We start from the raw sequence: 15,945 nt of genomic DNA, 5'->3' as shown, positions 1-15,945 counted from the left end.
CAGGGAGTGTTAAAACTTAAAACACTTGTGCAGCTTTATGTTTGCCTCTAAGCCTGCCATGAAAAATACCAAAGGTGGACCTCACCTACAGGCTTCCATTATCTAAGGCTCTGGAGGCTGCCAGTCCGCAATGGAGGTGTGGCCTGACTGTCTTCTCCTGAGCCTCTCTCCTTGGTGTGCCGCCTTCTCCTCATGTCGTTACACTATCTTCCCCTGTGCATGTTGTATCCTGAATTTCCCTTCTTTGAAGGATACCAGTTCAGTTATACCAGGGTCCAACCTAATGTGTTTTGTTTTGATGATGCTGTCTCCAGGATATAGAGAGATGTCTGAGCTTTAAAGAGCACTTGCTCTTGCAGAGGTCCTGGGTTCAGTTTCCAGCACCCATATGGTAGCTCACAACTGTCGGTAACTGTAGTTCCAGGAGATATGCAGGCACAGATACATACATACATACATGCGGACAAGACACTTCTACATATAAAATAAAGAAAAATTAACTTTAAAAGATCATGGGGATATGGGTTACAAAACCAGCCCTACCTTTAATTCAGGTAATAGGAGAGGTTAATGGTCTTATTTATTCAAAACACACTGAGCATTTGGCACGGGCCAAGCTCTGTTCTAACTGTGGGGCCCATCAGCACAATGGGTCAAAACCTCTGGCTTTGGAGAGTTGATATTCTTGGTTGGGAAACCAGCCTCATCAGTACAGTATGCTGGAAGTTAGAACATGCAAGTTGTTCAGAAGCTCCAGGAAGATGCAGAGCAGAGGGCTCTGTAGGGTCTCTGGCTGCCTGGGAGGGCTCTTTCTTGCCCTACTCCCTGGGTTCTGCTTTCCCATTCAGCATATGTCTCTCTTCTCTCTCCTCTGCAGTGTTGAGGGCGAGGTCCCCAGCAGCGAGACTGGCACGTCGCTGGACAGCCCCTCAGCCTACCATCAGGGTCCCCTGGTGCCTGGTTCCAGCCTGAGCCCAGACCACTACGAGCATACATCAGTGGGCGCCTATGGGCTGTACGCAGGGCCAGGACCACAACAGCGCACACGGAGGCCCCGGCTGCAACACTCGACCTCAGTCCTGCGCAAGCAGGCTGAGGAGGAGGCCATCAAGCGCTCTCGGTCACTCTCTGAGAGCTATGAGCTCTCTTCAGATCTGCAAGACAAGCAGGTAGGTGGCGGGGTCTCTGCCTGCTTTACATGGTCTCCCAAGTGACACGAAGCCTCAGCTGCCAGATGCTTTTGGTGATGGGTTCCAGATATGAGCTGGTGTGCACACCTGAGGATGAGGAGATCCCTGTCTCCACCTCTTTCTGCGCCTTTCCCAGCCCAGCTATGCTGAAATGTGGGAAAGAATTTACACTGATGGTTACGGGCACTGACATCCTTTCTGGGGACTTAAATAGAGTTCTCTTCAAATGTTGCCTTTGTAGGTTTCAATATCTCTCACTGCCAAGATATGGGGCCTGTGTTGGGTGTCTAAGTGTCATGGCCTAGCACCACCAGGATAAGGTAGCCATAAAGAGGTTCTTAGGGCCCAAGAAAGGCCTGAGGGAGGGGGCTACTTACTGTATTCTCCCTTGGCATGTGGCTCCACAGTTGTAGACTCAAGAAGATGTCTGCATTGATAGCTTTAGCTCTTCCTCAGGCCTCAGACCCAAGGTTCAGAGGGCCTGGCCCACTCTTGGGGTTGCTGTGAGCACAGAAAATCCTCATGGTATAGGTGCCCAGCAGTGAACAGGCCAGTGTGGGAGTGAGTGCCTGATGTTTGATTGTGTCTCTGAGCAATGCCAGGTTTCAGGAGAGCCCTGAGCTTCAGGGATATGTAGGGACAAGCACATGTGGCCGGCATTCCATAGCTCCGGGCCTTGTGCTCTGGGCAAGCTCTCGTGTTTCCCAGGCAGTCCCATGGGCTGACACCAGGACCCCTTCCCACAGCCACAGATGATGTGCTCTCCCTCCTGCTTATGTCTGCTAGACGCTTTGTCCTATTTGCTCTCCAAGGGCCTCTGTCCTTGAAGAATAGAGGTCTAGGCTTAACGTAGCCACATTTTCTTGTGGGCATGGTGAGGTGCCCTCAGATGGATCATTTCCCTTAGCAGATAACCCTCAGCCTTGACCTCTCATACCTGGATTGATGTTCTGTGACACAGGATACCCTGTCCATTTCTGCTCATACGCTTTTATTCTCCTTCCTATTAGTTGAGATTCACGAGGGGCCTAGTAGCAGATATTCCCCCATGCTGTGGCCCATGATTCCTTTTCCAGCAGCAAGCGGGACAGCCGACATTGAGTTTCTCAGCTTTGGCTAGATTCAGAGTGATTCCTGAAGCGTTTGTTGTCATCTGCCCAGGACCATGAAATAGAATTGGGCATGGTTAAGACAGCATACAGGCTGTAGGAATGATTACATGCCACAAAGATGCAGCTGTTCACCTTCTTTCCACCCCTAGCTGAATTTCCTTTTGTGCCAGATAATGGGATGGGGACAGCCAGCAAAATGAGGCTGCTGTACCTGAGCGACATTGCTGGACAGTGGATGGACAAGCAGGTCAGCAGTTAAGACATTTTCACTGCAGGAAGTGACACAGACCCTGGGGGTTATAATTCTGGAAGAAGAATTAGAGGGACTCTTGAGTATCATGGCTGTAGCAAATGACAGTGGCTGGCTTGAAAACTGGGCATTTGGAGAAGAGCTAACAGTATGCTCCAAGGCTCTGAGACAAGAATGACCTTGGTGTATGTGAGAGTAAAAAAGAAAGAAAAAAAGACAGGGAAAAGTTGGAACAAGGCAAAAGGAGTTAACATTAGTAGCCACGTAGTATTCCATTCTGCACTGAGCTTCCTGGCAAGCAAGGCAAACGTAGGAGTAGGGTAGATTACATGAGAGCTGTGAGAGAAAGGTAGAGTCCCATCTTTGTGAGGAGAGTCACTGGGAAATCAGATGCATTTTTCTCTGCCCCTTCTCCTTCCCCGTCCCTGAGAGCAAGAGGCGAGCATATAGATAAGGGAATGACCTCAAGTCTCTGAGTGGTGGCAGTTGCACTTTGTGGAAGGAAATTCCTCTGGATCCCCATGCATGCTACTTTGAGAGAATCCTTAGCAAGTAAGCCTATAAGGATGAGTCCTGGCCCCAGGGCCAGCATCTCTGGCACTGACTGTGGAGCCTGGCTACTGGCTTCCCTCCTGTCATCTGGAAGCAGGGATAACAGAGTCCCTTGTTTACCATTAAGAACTGTGTGAGGGTGTGGTTCATTCGGTCCCTGGCAACCCATGGGGTAGCAAGTATTAGTTTTTTTCCCTCCTCTGGGTCCCAGAAGATGGGCCCTCATGTCACTTCCAGACCAGAGGCAGGATAGCTATGGTGACTTTAGGAGTAAGAGAGAAAGTGGGGCTAGGTCAAGTGCCTTAGGGGAGGGACAGCAAGGGGCTTTCTTTGGTGACTCATAACAGAGCCCATTTCTGCCCTCCAACACAATACACACAAACTTTGGGAACTTGGAAAGCAGGATGGTTTCCAAGGTGCAGGTCATCAGGGAAGGCCATGGAGTAAGCTTTGGTGACTGGTGCTTTTGAAGCTCTTGGCAGGGATTCCAGGATAAGGCTTCCGAAGCACTTGAGGGAAGGAAGAGGGTTTCCCAGGCTCAGCCTTGGTCCCTTTCTGACCCGGAGCTCTCTTACCCCTCAGCCAGTAGTGCTTTTGCTTGTTGATGTGGCAGTATAGCCATCTTTGGATGACAGGGAGAAAAACCCAGAGCCTCTGTGGCTGTCCCTGGAGGCCCTGAGATGGTGTGCAGAGGAGCCTCTCCCAGACTTGGACCACAGCCCTGGCCTTGCTCAGTGTCTTTCATGTTCTGTATCTGACTGTACATTTGTCTAACCTCACACACTCTGTGCTTCCCCAGGACAGGGACCTTGTGTGTCTCCCATTTGCACTGTCACACATGGTGAGATCCTGGTTTATAGTGCCAGACAGCTGGAATCAGGGTTTTACCTCCTCCTGGGGACCTGAACTCTCTCCCTATCCCTACATAGATACAGCCTGACCCCAACAGCCAGAGGTAGATTGCTGATCCTTGCAGACCAACCAGGCTGTAGCTGAAGGAGTGTGTTTCCTACTTACCCAGGATCCGGACTCAGGATTAGCCCTTAGGCTAGGCAGACCATGACGTCTGGGACTTTAGGAGGCCATGGGTCACTCTGAGAGATGTTGAGCTGAGGTGTCTGACTGCTTAACTAAAACCCCTTCTACTTCACAACCATGCCCTGCAGAGCTATAGCTGTGCACCCATCTGTGCTCATGGAACCAAAGGGCAAAGAAGGAGAGCCTGCCCTGCCAGTCTCTCCCTGGGCCTTAACTCAGCCATCTTTGTAGTAAGGAGGACAGAGACCGCACAACTTCAGCTGCTACCTAGAAATGGGTAGGTCTTTAGCCAGCTGCCCCTGGCCTGTGCCAAGCACTTGGCTTCCATCACTGTGAACTTACTAAGGCACTAGAAAGTGGGCCCTGCTGCTGCCTCTCATCAGATAAGGAAATGGTGGGCTTCATGGTTCCAAGGCTCATTCACAGCTGATGAGAGTCAGAGCCAAGGTCAAGCGAGGCTCTCTGACTAGGTCCTGACCCCCTCAGCCTCCCAGCCTTGGGGGTCAAATCTGTAGATGCATCTTCAGAAAAACCACAGGGCTCGCACTTTCTGTAACCAGAGGTGTTGGGATGCTCAGCATATGTGTACCACCACCTTTACCCCATTTCACCCAACCCTGGCACTTATCTGTCCTATTTGACATTGAAAACCCTCAGCAGCCCTAAGCTGCTGTTTTAGCAACTTGGAGATGTGGTGAGACCATCCCAGTTTACGTCTGTATGGAGCACAGGTATCTATCTCTGTGCCATTACACAGGGCCCACATTCTCCTCTCCTTACCCCACCAGGTGGAAATGCTAGAACGCAAGTATGGGGGACGCCTCGTGACCCGCCATGCAGCCCGCACCATCCAGACGGCGTTCCGCCAGTACCAGATGAACAAGAACTTTGAGCGCCTGCGCAGCTCCATGTCGGAGAACCGCATGTCACGTCGCATTGTGCTGTCCAACATGAGGATGCAGTTCTCCTTTGAGGGCCCCGAGAAGGTGCACAGCTCCTACTTTGAGGGCAAGCAGGTCTCTGTGACCAATGATGGTTCCCAGCTGGGTGCCCTGGTGCCCTCAGAATGTGGAGACCTTAGCGATCCAGCCCTCAAGTCTCCGGCCCCCTCCAGTGACTTTGCAGATGCCATCACGGAACTGGAGGATGCCTTCTCCCGGCAGGTGAAGTCCCTGGCTGAGTCTATTGATGATGCCCTCAACTGCCGCAGCCTACACAGTGAGGAGGTACCAGCCTCAGACACGGCCCGGGCTCGGGACACTGAGCCCAAGCCGGGCCTGCATAGCATGGACCACCGCAAATTGGATGAGATGACAGCCTCGTATAGTGATGTCACCCTCTACATTGATGAGGAAGAGCTGTCACCGCCTCTACCACTCTCACAAGCTGGTGATAGGCCTTCCAGCACAGAGTCGGACCTGCGGCTGAGGTCTGGGGGTGCAGCCCAGGACTATTGGGCCTTGGCCCACAAAGAGGACAAGGCTGACACGGACACGAGCTGCCGAAGCACACCATCACTGGAGCGGCCAGAGCCAAGGCTCCGAGTGGAGCACCTTCCACTGCTTACCATTGAGCCGCCCAGTGACAGCTCTGTGGAACTCAGTGACCGCTCGGATCGCAGCTCACTCAAGAGGCAGAGTGCCTATGAGCGCAGCCTCGGTGGGCAGCAGGGCAGCCCTAAGCATGGCCCCCACGGTGGCCCCCCCAAAGGCCTCCCTCGGGAGGAACCTGAATTGCGGCCTCGGCCCCCCAGACCTCTCGAGAGCCACCTAGCCATCAATGGTTCAGCGAACCGGCAGAGCAAATCTGAGTCTGACTACTCAGATGGGGACAATGATAGCATCAACAGCACGTCCAACTCCAATGACACTATTAACTGCAGCTCTGAGTCCTCATCAAGGGACAGCCTACGGGAACAGACGCTCAGCAAGCAGACGTACCACAAGGAGACCCGCAACAGCTGGGACTCACCAGCCTTCAGCAATGATGTCATCCGTAAAAGGCATTACCGAATTGGCCTGAATCTCTTCAACAAGTGAGTTCCCCCTTCATGCATGGAGGAAGGACCCATATGGTCCTTGACAGTCACACCCTGGACCTAGGCTGGGCCAGCAAGAGATGATCCATCTTCCCTCCTGCTCTGAGCTTATGCCCACACCCTTACTGAGGCCGAAGTTTAAGGCAGCCTTTGTAAGGCCAAGGCAGGATGCTGTACCATGTTTATGGTTAGAACAGCTTTGAATCCCAAGAGACCCATCTCCTTCTAAGGGCCATTTGTAGAGGTAGCAGATGTTCATGGGCTAAACAGCAGAATGGGAACTTTTCTGTAGTAAATTCCTACCCATCATATCCACCCTTGTGTCCCTGTAGCTGGCTCATCCTCAGATGTCAGGTTAAGAGCCAATGTGAAACACAAAGGTCTTGGAACAAGCCCGTGGCAGGTCTGTGTCTGTAGGGGCACAGGGGAAAAGGCAAGGTCTGGGGAGCTGTGGACTGGGCAGCTTGAGTGGCTGCTCTGGTGGGGTTCGGGGAAGGTGCAGCCAGCAGCCCTGAGAGCAAAGCAATGGTAAGAAGCGGATATTTAAAGCAAGCTATTCTTAGCAGGGTCAAAAATAGCATGGGAAGTGGGGAGGGCTGAGCACACCCTCAGAGGGGACCTTGGCAGCTCTTGTTTAACCTGAGATTTTACATTATTTCCTTCCCTGGGGCCTCTGGGATTTGGGGTCATCAGTCACCAGCTTGGTGTGGTCTCCCTGGGGGTTGTGGACCTAGAAAGCATGTGACTAGCCTTCCTGCTGGTTACAAGCATACACCCTAGGGATTTCCCAGAAGGGCCACAGGAGGGTAGTGGGACACAGTGGGGGCCAGCCACATCTAAGCCAGATACTGATGTTCCTCTGCTCCTCTGAAACTAGGATGGCATGATTTTGAGCATCCCTAACAGTGCAGATGGAGTGGGGCAAGAAGGGCCTGGTGGGAAGGGTGTGCTGTGTAGCCTTCATTGAGGCTTCCAGGAGCTGAGTCTTAGACCCCTCCTCACGTTTGCCAAGAGAGGAACTCCTATAACCTTTTTCCTTACCTGTGGCCTGTTGCATATAAGAGCCAACCCACCACTGTGGAAGCCACAGCCAGAGCCCACAGGTCACTGATGAACATCTCCTGCTTAGTTCATCTGTCCTATGTTGGTCTTGCTACTCCTACACACTGCCCTGCTCCAGGACTGCCTCGCATCCCTCGGTCGTGGGGGTTGCAGCAGAGTGGACTGGTGGAGGCCAGCAGTAGGGTTCAGGAGGCAAAGGAAACAATCTCTTCAACCAGCCAGCTTTGGCCTTCGTAGATTCTTTCTCAATCTGTCATTACTTAATTACATGTGCAACACAAAAATACATCCTGCCTGACAACAAAAACCTTTTAGTTCAGGGCGCATCATCTTGGACTATGGGAGCCTCTGCTTTGTCTGAGGTCACGTGTATGTGCATGGGTGAGCACAGCGGGCTTGATGTCGGGTTTGCTTGTATTCTTCACCTTACTTTTTGAGATAGTGTCTCTAACTCTGGAAGCCAGCGAGTCAGCTAGGCTGGCTGCCGAGTGAACGCTGGAGTCCTCCTGTCTCTGCCTTCCCAGAATTGGGATGGGAGGCTTTTGGCATGAGTGCTGGGCATCGAACTCAGTTCCCTGTAATTGCACAGCAAACTCTTTATGACTGAACTGTCTCCCCAAGCCCATCCAGGTCTTTATGTCTGTGGACCTGTTGTTCTGTGTTTTCCACATCTATGAAACAGGAGGGCTGGTGCTGATGGCACCTCCTTCCAGACTCTGAGCCTGCAAGCTTAGTATGTGAAGAGTACAAGGACAAATGTGTTACATGACCCAGCTCTCATCACTAGTGGCCTGCGCTAGATGACTTTGACTTAGGGCCTCTTAGTGGCTGGTTGTTGAAGGTCTTGCTTGCTGTTTTTTGTTTTTTGTTTGTTTGGGTTTTTATGTTTTGTTTTGTTGTTATTACATTTGGTTTTTGTCCCTTCTCATGTGTGCCACATGTGATGCACCCCAGAGTGGTTCTCTGAGGGTTATCTGGCTGTTGCTTCAGCCTCTTTGTATCCCTGGAATGTGGACTTTCCCAGCACCTTCTCAGGATGACAGTTGAGTGGGATCGTAGGCTCCTGGGTAGAGACTTTCTTTGGTATCAGAGCTGCCAAGTTCACGTTTAAAGGGACTGTACCTGTTTCCTACCCTTGGATCTGACAATGCTTGCTCCCACCCACTCCATTTAGCACTGCCCTGCTTCCTCCAGGCAGAGTATATGTTGTTGTAATTAGCACTTTCTGCTTACTTTAAAGGCACCATTTGCTAGCACCTTACTATTTGGTTTCTGTAACCCACCTTTCAGATTACTCACTGTCATTTCTTCATTGGCTGTCTTTTTTCTTTTTTTTTTCCAGTTCTAAGTCTTGAACTTAGGGCCACTGGCAAGTGGTTTGTTACCAAGCTACATCCCCAGCCCTTATATTTGGAGGCAGGATCTCAAAAAATGCTTAGGCTAGCCTGGAACTCACTGTACAGCCCCAGCAGGCCTTGAACTTATGACCCTCCTGCCTTGGCCTCCTGATGTCCAATGTTTGTCGCTTTTAAGGATGTGTCATTATGAGGCCTTCTTAAGGATGACTCTTTCAGAATTACAATTATGTCCCCTGCTGACTACTTGTCTTTCTCCTAGAGTTTTTCTTTCTAGATATAATTTGAACACAATGAAAGGGACACTGAGGAATCTAATTAGCTTTAACGGTACTGCTCTTATCTAATGAAAGTGTTTAATTTTATTTAGTGTAGTCACCAGTGCCTTTGTGTTTGAAATTGCTTTTTCTTTTTATGTTTTGTTTTCTATTCTTCTAATTATTTTACCCTGCTGGGGACTGAACCCTGGACCTTGCAAAGGCTAAGTAAATGCTCACTGCCGAGGTACATACCAACCCTTACTATCAGGTCTAACCATTACACTCTCATGTATCTGCTGTGCATGTGTATATTCATGAGTGTGCAGGTGCTGATGCATATATATGTGTGTGAATGTCATCTCCCCAGCCACTCATGTGCCATGGTATTTTAAGACAAGGACCTCTTTCCATTGTCACACTCCTTATGGATAAAGTTGTTCCTCATGAATTTTAGAATCAACTCATTGAAACCCTTCAGGGAAACTGGAGACACCTCCAGATTGAAGGTGAATTTGGAGAGATAGTCTCTTTATTGCCAGAGACAGGACTGAAAGGCCCAACCTAGCGGTGTGTATTAATTGAAAATAATAAAAATTAACTTTGCTTTCCAGGGGCAGTAGACACATGTGGTTACTGGAGACCAGGATAGGTACATAATTGTAAAACAGGCCAGAGCAGCCTATAGCCCCAATGGGGCAGCCTGCAGCAGCTCTGGTTCTGAGAGATCTTGCTGGTGGCTACTGGTAGGAGCCAGTAAGGTTCCATATGAAACAGACCCCAAGACCCTGGCTGGTGCTCACCTCAGCCTCTAACAAGAAAGCACCCAGCTTCAATTTCCTCCTTCACTTCATCATGATGCCAGGTCAGCGAGTGTTGGAGATTCTGAATTGCTTATAACTTTGCCAGTTAAACAAGCCAGAACCTCTTTGCCAGTCCTAGAGCAATTAGGTCCCTTCCTAAGGCTCTTCCTTAGGGAAGAGCTCTGGGGCTCAGCTCTAGGTGTAGTTCACAGAACCCAAGGGCCCTTTCAGGGTTAGATCTGAGAGCCTGAGCCCTCGTGTCCTTGGCTGAACTGTAACTACTTTGCCCTAAGACCCTGTAGTTTTTAGCCAGGCCTCCAATGGTCCTCAGCAGTCCTAGTACCATTCTGGGTCCCTATCCATAAGATCCAACCTTTATTCCCCTCTCCCTTCACGCCCAGTCACTGCCTCCTGATTATCTCTTCTACCACTGCCCAGGGCTCTTCTGAGAGTCTCTGGTGTCTTCCTCCCTGCAGGCCCCACTTTTGCCTGCACCCCTTCTGAGAACCTTTTAGGACATGTAGGTCCTACTACCTCTCTAACAAGTGAGGTACCTATCTGTCCAGAGGTCTGCAGAGGGTTGCATGGTGACCCACAGTGAGCCAGAAAAAGAAAAATGAAATGGGAGAGCTGAGAAAGTAAGGCAAGTGGTGAGAGCATCACTAAGGAGCCTGTGCCACCTCCTGATGTCCTCAGGCTCCTGTCTCAGGCCCCAAGATGCTCAGCCCCTTGTCCAGGCCCCAGCTGCACATCTGGAAGGCAGCTCTAAGAGAAGGCAGGAATCCAGAAGACCCAGGCAGAGGGGGACCCAGAGTGTATCCCTGTGTCTCTGAGCCTCATTTGGGCACAATTGGAAAATGGGTGTGGGTCCCTGTACCCAGGACTTGGACAAGACTTGAGACAAAGGCTTGGCTGCAGCTGCCATTTCAGGAGGTATTATGGGTGTCTGCCGTCAGGCTCAGCTCAGCCTTGGAGGCTCTTGGCCCTGTGCAGCTGGCTGTGGGAGAGCCAAATGAGCATTCATGTTCTATAAGGTCATTTCACAGTCTCATTCTTGTCCTCACCCAGAGTTATCCATAGCTCCTATTACCACTGAAAACATGTAGGGGATTGATAGAGACCAGAGAGACCCAGGTGGAGGAAAGTAACTACAACAAATGTGGACTCCTAGTCACACTTGAGTCTGAATCAACCTGATGTCTAGGAAAGCTGGCTTAACCAGCTGTAGAGGAGGCAAGCATGCCAGACCTAGAAGTAGATAGCCGGGTAGAACTGTGTGTGAGTGGGCTCACTGCTAACCTCCTGCCTATTTCAAAAGGAACTCTATGTCTACACAGAGAGGTGGGTGAGGCATAGAGGCAAGAGAAACACTTTCTGATGCTGTGTCCTTGAAGTATGTACTGACTTTCCCTTGTGGCATCTGGTGGTGGCTTAGGGAGGCTTGGAGGCTTCCTGAGGCATCAGAGTATTTAAACTATCTTGCTGGGCACCCTGGAGCTGAGTGACTTGACTCTTCTGACCCCTCATTTTGTTGTCTCTAAAGGGAGTGGTTCCTTCCACCAGGAACCCTCCTAACTCCCTTACACAGCTCCTCTTCTGAAGGCCCCAGTCTCTCCAACCATGCACTTGAAGCCACACTTTGTCCAGGCTGCTGTGGTGTCCCTCTGCTTCAGAGGTGGCCTGTTCTCTCCTTAGAGTCTGCATAGTTCCTAGGGGCTTGGCCGAAGCTTTCAGCTTGAATTTCCTGCCTCATTCTTGCCAGATGACCCGGTCATCCCTAGGATACAAAGGCCTCTGAGAGGTTAGGTAACTTGCCTCAGGGTCCCCAACCAGCAAGTGGAACTGAGATTTAAGCCCAGGCTTCCTGTTATCTGTCTCCATAGCCAGATCCCTCCCTGCCTCACACACCAATGAGAAAACATGGTTTTGGAGGGTGGGGACTTCGTTGGCCTATGGCAGGTAGCCAAAGGGAACTGTGGCACATCCCTCTACTTACAGTTCAAAGATCAAAGCAGGTCCTTGGCTTTCTTCCTACAGGGAAGCCTGAATAGAGGCCACCATGTGCACACAGGGCAGGGATTGCCTCACTCACAGTGGAGGAAGGACTACAAGGTTGTCCTGCAATGGCTACACAGCATGCACATGCAGCAAAATGGCTGTCCACCTGCTTGGAGGCCGGTATGAGATAGTCACTCCTGCAAGAAGCCTCTTACGGGCTGTCATTGGGCCCTGGAGCTACCCCTCATTACAGTCTGTCCCCCCTGTCTATCCCACCCCTCAAAATAGTTTGCAGTTACTAGTAAGTACTCCTCAGCCCCAGGGACAGTGGCTTCCTCTCTTCTGTGATATCTAGATAGGGTCAGTCCCTTCTGCCCTGGATTTGGGTCACAAGCAGTAGCTGTTAAGGATTGTAAGTCTGAGCTTTGCTTACTGTACCCCTCACCATCACATACACACACACAACAGCAACAGAAGCAGCAGCAAAGACCAGGTCTCAAGTTGACCTCCACCCTGCTCCTCCTCTGTGCAATGACTGGGTGCTAGAGTGCCCCTAGCTTGGCCAATATGGTGTCCTGACTCTGATCCCATCAGACCAGCCAGGGAAACTTCTAGAACACAGAAATTGGATCTTAAGCATTCAGGCTTCTACACCCATTCATTCTGCTGTCTACTCTTCCTTTTCTCTCCTCAGTCCCCACTGCCAAGCAACCTGGGACCCCTCTGTGGGCCTCTACCTAGAGAGTATCCCTAGGCCTCGCTTAGAAAGACCCTTTCTTCTGCACTTAAGGGCCTATCCCTGTTTAGGCTCCCAGCCCCCTTGGCTGTGCCAGCAGCCCTGTGTTCACTTCAGGTTCTGTGCCTGGCACCTTAACCTGAAGTATATGTGCCCTGGGAGATGCCACAGCTTCATACCTTGTGGAACATCTGGTCAGAGAAGCCTGTCAAGGAGCCCTTATATCATGGGTCTGTGTATAATTACGGGAGCAGACAAAGAAGTAAGAGTATGCCAAAGCAGGGGGCAGAGTATTATGGGGGTAGGAAATGACCAGGTCATCTTGGGCTACTTCATTACCAGCTGTGCCAGGACCTGGCTAGCCAGTTTCATGGACTTAGCATAGCTCCAGGACACTGCTGTCAAAGGACCAATAGACACTGGTACTTGTTTTGTCCTACCCAGGAGACGGAAGAATAGACCTCTGCCCACTGGAATAAGAGAATGTGCTTGGTCTCCCCATACAGTGGGCACAGAGTTGGGTGTGCCTGGGCTGACTTAGAGGGTGCCTCACTGTTTAACAGCTCTCAGTGACTGCAGAGGGAAAGGGAGCCACGCTGATCCAATGGCCAGCCTGGCCCTAGGGGTTCCACACAGCTCTGAGTGGTCTGCTGAACTGAGCAGAGCAGAACACATATCCTGAGAGTCACCTGTACAGCTATTTTCAAACTCACTCATGTCATCCTTCTGTGAAAACAGGACCTCCCTGCCAGGTGAGCTAAGGGTTTGGGCTTACACAAAGACAGACAGGAAACCAGAGGCCAGGGGCTGGAAGAAGCCTGTTTGAATCACAGGACACCCCTCCCCTCCCTTTTATGGACCCTCAGTTGCCCCTCCATAGCCGTCCAGTGTCAAAGGTAGTATGATCTGCTCTGGAGCCAGGGTAGGATATAGGCTCTGTCTATACCTGCTGTGTGTGGCCTGTATGGTCCCTTATCCCCTGAGGACCTAGCTAATGAGACCACACCCTAGCAGAGGATGGGGGTGGGGGGCTCACCTAACCTGGTAGTGCTGCCCCAGACACCTTCCTGGGTCTTGGCTTCCCCAACAGAGCCAATGTTAAAGCCTCTGGTAGAAGTCTAGCCTCTGTGCTTCCTCCTGCTGAGAGGTACTTCTTTACAGAGAAAGCCTGGGTGGTCCTGTTGAACCTGTCAGTAGGTACAACAGCTTCTTGCTGTTCTTCCTGCCTCCAACTAGCTTCTTGTCCTGCTTTCCTCGGGGGGGGGGGGGGGGGGGGAAGCACAGACACATAAGGGAAAATAGGGAAACTATTTGCTATGGGAGTGACAGTTTGGATGGGACAGTAGGAGTGCTGATGCCTTTGGTAACCACAGATTGGCAAGGGGTTTGTAGTATTTCACCTCTGGGTCTGCAGTGGGCTTGGCTTCTGCATGCCAAGACAGCAGGGGTTACATGTCCATGTTCCCAGCAGGCTTTGGGTACCAACTAAGAGACTTATAATTTGGGGTTCTCAGACTTTGGGGGGCCAACCAGGTGTAGTCCTTTTGCAGTGCAAGTCAGCAGGTCACTGGCAGAAGAAGCAGGAGCAGGCCTCCAGCAAGTCTCAAAGCTGCAGTCCTGTGTCTCTGGTGACTGAGGCAGAAATGAGTCCCCCTGCTTAGTGGCCTTTTCTCAGATCCTAGAGGCTGCCTCTTAGCAATTCCCTTTTCTTTCTATGGCAGTCTTCTGTTTCCTACCCCCTCCCTCTTCCTACTCCACCCCTCTTCCTTCTCCATTGAGGGCGCACTAAGTCTTCTGTTCGTACAGCCCTGGAAGGTCCAGATTTATAGGGTGTCAGCTAGACTCTGATTGGATGAATGTGCATACAAAGTAAGGTTAGAAAGGGGACCAATCAGGAAAGAGCTAGAGACCAATCAGGGAAGAGCTATGGTTGTCTTTGCAGGCTGCTTGCTGATTTTTCCAGCCTTTCCTAGCCCTGAGACTCTTGCTGTCAAGCTAGGACGACCCTGGTGCAGCTGAGATTTGTGACTCCCTTACCTTCAGGGGACCCTCCCACCCCTAGCTCTAGCTCTGACTTAACTGTCCTTACACCAAGGCAGGCCATGCAGCTGGGAGGGGGGTGGGGGGAAGAGGAGAGAGATGGGAGAGGGAGGAATGGGTGCGGTGCGGGTGTGAGTCCAGGAACTGCACATAATCGTGGCCCGGTGTTAGCATCCCTACTGTCACTTGTCAGCAGCAGCTTCCATGTGGAAGAGCAGGCACAAATCTTGCACTGTGTGGTGTAGTTAATGCTTGCAGAAGTGTCTGTAGGTAATTCTGAGAATTATGTTTCTTATCATCCACAGAAGCCTCCCCAGCGCCAGCATGGAATCTAGGCAGTTGAATAAAGGGCTTGGAACCAGACAAGGCAGGATGTCATTTTGAACTCTGAAGTCAGCACCCATGCCACATAGGAGGAGAAGACAAAGCGACAAGGGCTAGGGGCTGACACAGATAAACAGAGTGGGAGGATATGGAACACCTATTACAAGACCCACCCCTCCCCCTGCTCCAGGGGCCAGGCAGTCATTACTGAATGTATTCTTCATGTCCATCCCATCCAGGAAGCCTGAGAAGGGCATCCAGTATCTCATTGAGCGCGGCTTCGTGCCCGACACGCCAGTGGGGGTGGCCCACTTCCTGCTGCAGCGCAAGGGCCTCAGCCGCCAGATGATCGGTGAGTTCCTGGGAAACCGGCAGAAGCAGTTCAACCGTGATGTGCTCGAGTAAGTCTGGGGGGTCAGGGCCCTAGTCCACATGCACAACACGCTGTCAGCCATGGAATCCCTCATATGCCACATCACCTACATTCACTCTTGCAGCGTCAAGCATGCTGCTTGCTGGCACATAGAGTTGCCTCTTGTTTTCCTGGAATGAATCCTAAACCCATCTACAGAGACCAAAACCCCGGGATGCTCAAGGCACATCCTAAAATGTTCATTTGTCAAACATCTTCCTGCAGACATCAGTATCTCAGAGTTACTAATATCCCCATGTCGCCAATGCTCTGTATAGGCAATTGTATAGGAGGCACCTAAAAAAAGAAGTCACCATGGACAAAATTTGTTGGTTTGTTTTGTTTTGTTTTGTTTTGTTTTGTTTTGTTTTGTTTTCAACTATTTTGGGCCCACAGTTGATGAATCTGAGGTTGGGGAGCCCAGGTATGCAGAGAGCTGCCTGAACTGACCCCACCTCAACCCCAGCCACTACCCAGTCTTATTTGCCCAAACCAACACCCCATGCCATTTTTTTATATCCCTACCCTGCCACATACATATGGCCAGCTGTGTCTAATATAGACTCTACTATCTCCCATAGTCCTTCCTCTTAACCCCCAGAGCCTCTTGCCATAACAAATAATCTTCTAGTGACCCACGTCTGTGTGGCCACCTTAACCTGACAATTGACCATCCAACATAGAGAAGTAGCCCTGCTTATGCCTAACCCACAATCCCATCTCCCTGGTGAGCAGCACTCAGTCACATTCCAACATCCCTGAAAGCTAGAGTATATGA

At 50.9% G+C, this 15,945-nt stretch overlaps 1 protein-coding gene across 1 annotated transcript in view; it reads left to right on the top strand.

The window, feature by feature from the left end:
- Iqsec1 (IQ motif and Sec7 domain ArfGEF 1) overlaps positions 1 to 15,945 on the top strand; it is a 326,390-nt gene that overhangs the window by 292,524 nt on the left and 17,921 nt on the right. The window contains 3 exon segments of the mRNA XM_021639271.2: positions 878 to 1,169; positions 4,931 to 6,177; positions 14,995 to 15,156. Of these exon segments, the coding sequence (XP_021494946.2) occupies positions 878 to 1,169; positions 4,931 to 6,177; positions 14,995 to 15,156 (1,701 nt within the window).

This window comes from Meriones unguiculatus, chromosome 5 (assembly GCF_030254825.1).
Source record: "Meriones unguiculatus strain TT.TT164.6M chromosome 5, Bangor_MerUng_6.1, whole genome shotgun sequence".
Classification (NCBI taxonomy): Eukaryota; Metazoa; Chordata; class Mammalia; order Rodentia; family Muridae; genus Meriones; species Meriones unguiculatus.
This window is presented reverse-complemented; position numbering and strand designations above follow the sequence as displayed.